Below are 3,350 nucleotides of genomic sequence, written 5' to 3'. Positions count from 1 at the left end.
GAGTGAGGAGTGCCAGTTTGAAAAGAAAATGCCCGTGGCCTCCAAGACTAGACAGCCAGTAACTGCTCAATTAAGGAAAGACAATTTAGCTACTGCTGTTTTTCAGATGTGTTCCCACACAGAGTATTTAATAGCAATGACTGTAATGTGACCACACCCCCATCTACATCAACGGGGCGGTGGTGGAGCGGGTGTCCAGCTTTAAGTTCCTGGGTGTCCTCCTCTCATGGGCTCTCAACTGCTCCATCCTGTACAAGAAGGCGCAGCAGCGTCTCTATTTCCTGAGGAGACTGAGGAAGGCTCACCTGTCTCCACGGATTCTAGTGAACTTTTACCGCTGCACCATTGAGAGCATATTAACCAGCTGCATCTCAGTGTGGTATAACAACTGCACAGTTTCTGACCGGAAGATCCTGCAACGGGTAGTCAAGACTGCCCAATACATCATCGCCACACAACTCCCCTCCATTGAGGCCCTACAGCGCCGGAGATGTCTGCGCAGGGCGAGAGGTATTGTGAAAGACCCCTCTCATCCAAACCACAGACTCTTCTCCCTTCTCCCTTCTGGGAGGCGCTACAGAACTATTGGCTCCCGCACTAGTAGGCTCAGGAACTGCCCCCCCCCCCCAAGGACATTGAACTCTGACCCTCTTCCATCTGAACTCATGCTTATATTCATTAGTATGTTAGAGAGTGTGGGTATGTGTGGGGTGGGTGTGCATACTGTATACATGCTATACATGCATTACTTGCATTGTACAGTTATTTCTTATCATATACCTATCCAGATTATGCTTGGTTCTACCATCATAATCATTACTATTTATTCTATTTATTATTCTGTATACATTACTGTACATTTTCTGCATTTATTCTCTCATTTACTGCATTACTGTATTGCACTCTGGCTAGACGCCACTCTTCATTTCATTGTCAAAGTATTTGTGTACTATGTGCAGTGACAATAAATTGAATCTAATCTAAAATCTAATCTAATAGCTATGTGAATTAGTAATGTATTGGCTATTGCCTTACCTTGATAGATAAAAGTATCAAGTATCAATGAAAAACAAGAACATTTCTGGGTGCTGTATGTCTCTGCCCAACTGATTTAAGGATGTGACAGAAGCAGGTTCTTGCTTGTACTCTGCTAGTCTGACCTCAATACCTGTCTACTGCTGACAGCCTCTGGCACTTATTATTTGCATTCAGTGAGAAGATGAATCCTTCACTGAATGCAAATGCCCCACAGCTCCGGTGCCAAACAGGTGACAAACAAGCCAGGAAATCTCTGCTGTCAACCAGAGAAACCTGAAGTAATCTGAATATCTGTTGCACTAGTGTTGAGCCTGGGGTGGTTAACGCTTTGTTCTAGGATTAAATTATGGATATTAAAAGGGTGCAAGGTCATTGAAATTGCTCAACCCCTACAGATCCAAACAGCTGTATGTGGGCACTGAATGCAAGTGACAACATGATACTCCTTTTAATAAGGAGTTATAAGAACAACAGTTAAGTGTTCTTGACGTCTTGCCCCGACCTGTTTTAAATGTCACGTTATGTCAACGGTTATGGGAGACAAGTGTTTGAGCCATATGAAGCACTCCCCTCCAGGGGAAAAAAACCCTTTGGGTGGAATCTGTACTTTTAACTTTCTGAAAGCTTGTTGGCAAGCAGCACTTGTTTGAGCTGGATGGGATGAGATTCTAGAACATACAGTTAGGCTAATGTAGTCGGTCGTACGGTACGCAGGCGACACAATGACAGCAGCTACGAAACCGTAGAGAATGTGTTATTGACGACGGCGTGCCAAATGAACCCCTGGTCTGCCGCGATGCCAAACGCAAAGTATCTGTAAGTAACGAAAGGGAAAGAAAGCAGGGATCGAGGAGAGGGAGAGATGGATCCGTGGCAGATGGTGCTGAGTGGGAGAGAGGCTTGGCGGGCAGCGCTGGGATGGAGAAAGGCGTTCAGCAGCGGTGGCTATCCCATTTACCATGACCAGTATGTCTCCATGCCGCATGCCTCGGCCGTCGCATCCAACGGCAGGAGTTTGTCTTTGAACCGCGGCGGAGTCCAGCACAACCTAACCATGCTGCAGATGAACGAAAGAGTGGCTTCGTACGTCTCCAAGGTAAGGTGACTGACCTCAGCTGGAGGTCAGGACACGTACGCTGGAGAGTGCATGGCCCCGTTGTTTGATTGACTGTCCCTTAAAGCAGCTGGTTCTCAACCTGTGGGCCTAGACCCCAAGGGGGGGGGGGGGGAGGTACTCCCCCCTCCCTACTCCCCACATAATTTTTGGGGGTCCCCAGATGACAGTGAACTGATAATGTAATACCTAAAAGTAAAAGAAAGAATAGAAAAAAGACCATTAACAACAAACTATATCATAAAAACTGTCATTTGTTATTTGCCAATAATGTGCAAGAAATATAAGAAAGAGACAAAAGCTACGATTGTGTTTTGAGCTTGTATATCTTCTATTTTCAGAATATCTATCTGTGGAACATAGTCAAACTACATGTAATGCCTATACATGTTGAAGCGTGCGAGTGTGCGTGCGGTAGGCATGGGGGCGAGTTCAAATATGAATATTTTGGGAGAGGTCGCAGCCTGCATAGGTTGCAGCAATCCATAACTTGTTTTGTCAATAAAATCAGTATGTTAATACAATATAACTAACACAACTGCATGTCCATGCATGGTTGGAATGTGGTTTCCCTGCTCTTCTATTGAGGACCTCTTCTGCCACCTGTGTTGAATGAAACAAATCACCTTTCCCAAATGTGCTGTCCAACATTAGGCTTTAATTAGGCTTCATGCGGGGTTGGAATCCTGGGTAGGACATGAATGCGAGTTACAGATCAAAACTTTAACCAGCATGAATCCCCATGTGCACTTCTACTGTAGCTGAAACCACGAAGCCTTCCTGGACAGAAGGCTTATCGATTGACTGAAAAAGAAATATGTTCTCAGTGGTTTTTGGGTCATTATAAATGTTATATTGATACTGACGTTGGTAAGGAATCACAGTCAACAACAGCTACCTTGTTTTGAATAGTCATCAGAGAGTTAACATGCAGTCCTTCAGCTGAGCCAGCAATAGCATCACAAGTCAGGTTTTTGTGTCATTATACATTTTATATTGATAATGACGTTGGTAAGGAAAATTGTGATCACAAAAATATATTAGCACTTTTTTCTTGAAAGATTTGCAAAACCAAAACTTTGGTTCAATCAGAACATGATACATTTTGACAGAGTATTGATGGAGATAGCTCTTGACGACAACAAACAAATAGTGCAGTGAGATAATTTAAAATACCCTCATGCTATCTCTGCATGTC

General features: G+C 44.0%; 1 protein-coding gene across 1 annotated transcript in view; it reads left to right on the top strand.

Moving 5' to 3' along the window:
- Positions 1–1,664: 1,664 nt before the first annotated feature.
- The window catches only part of LOC310868706 (uncharacterized protein), a gene marked incomplete at its 3' end in the record, with an annotated part of 15,228 nt that continues 13,542 nt past the window's right edge, over positions 1,665–3,350 (top strand). The window contains exon 1 of the mRNA XM_083779162.1: positions 1,665–2,134. Within this exon, the coding sequence (XP_083635288.1) occupies positions 1,901–2,134 (234 nt within the window). The 5' untranslated portion in view covers positions 1,665–1,900. The remainder of the gene's footprint in view (positions 2,135–3,350) is intronic.

Source organism: Protomyctophum parallelum, assembly GCF_964188405.1.
Source record: "Protomyctophum parallelum genome assembly, chromosome: 13".
In the NCBI taxonomy this organism is placed as follows: domain Eukaryota; kingdom Metazoa; phylum Chordata; class Actinopteri; order Myctophiformes; family Myctophidae; genus Protomyctophum; species Protomyctophum parallelum.
The sequence above is the reverse complement of the archived record's forward strand: the minus strand, read 5'-3'. Positions and strand labels throughout refer to the sequence as shown.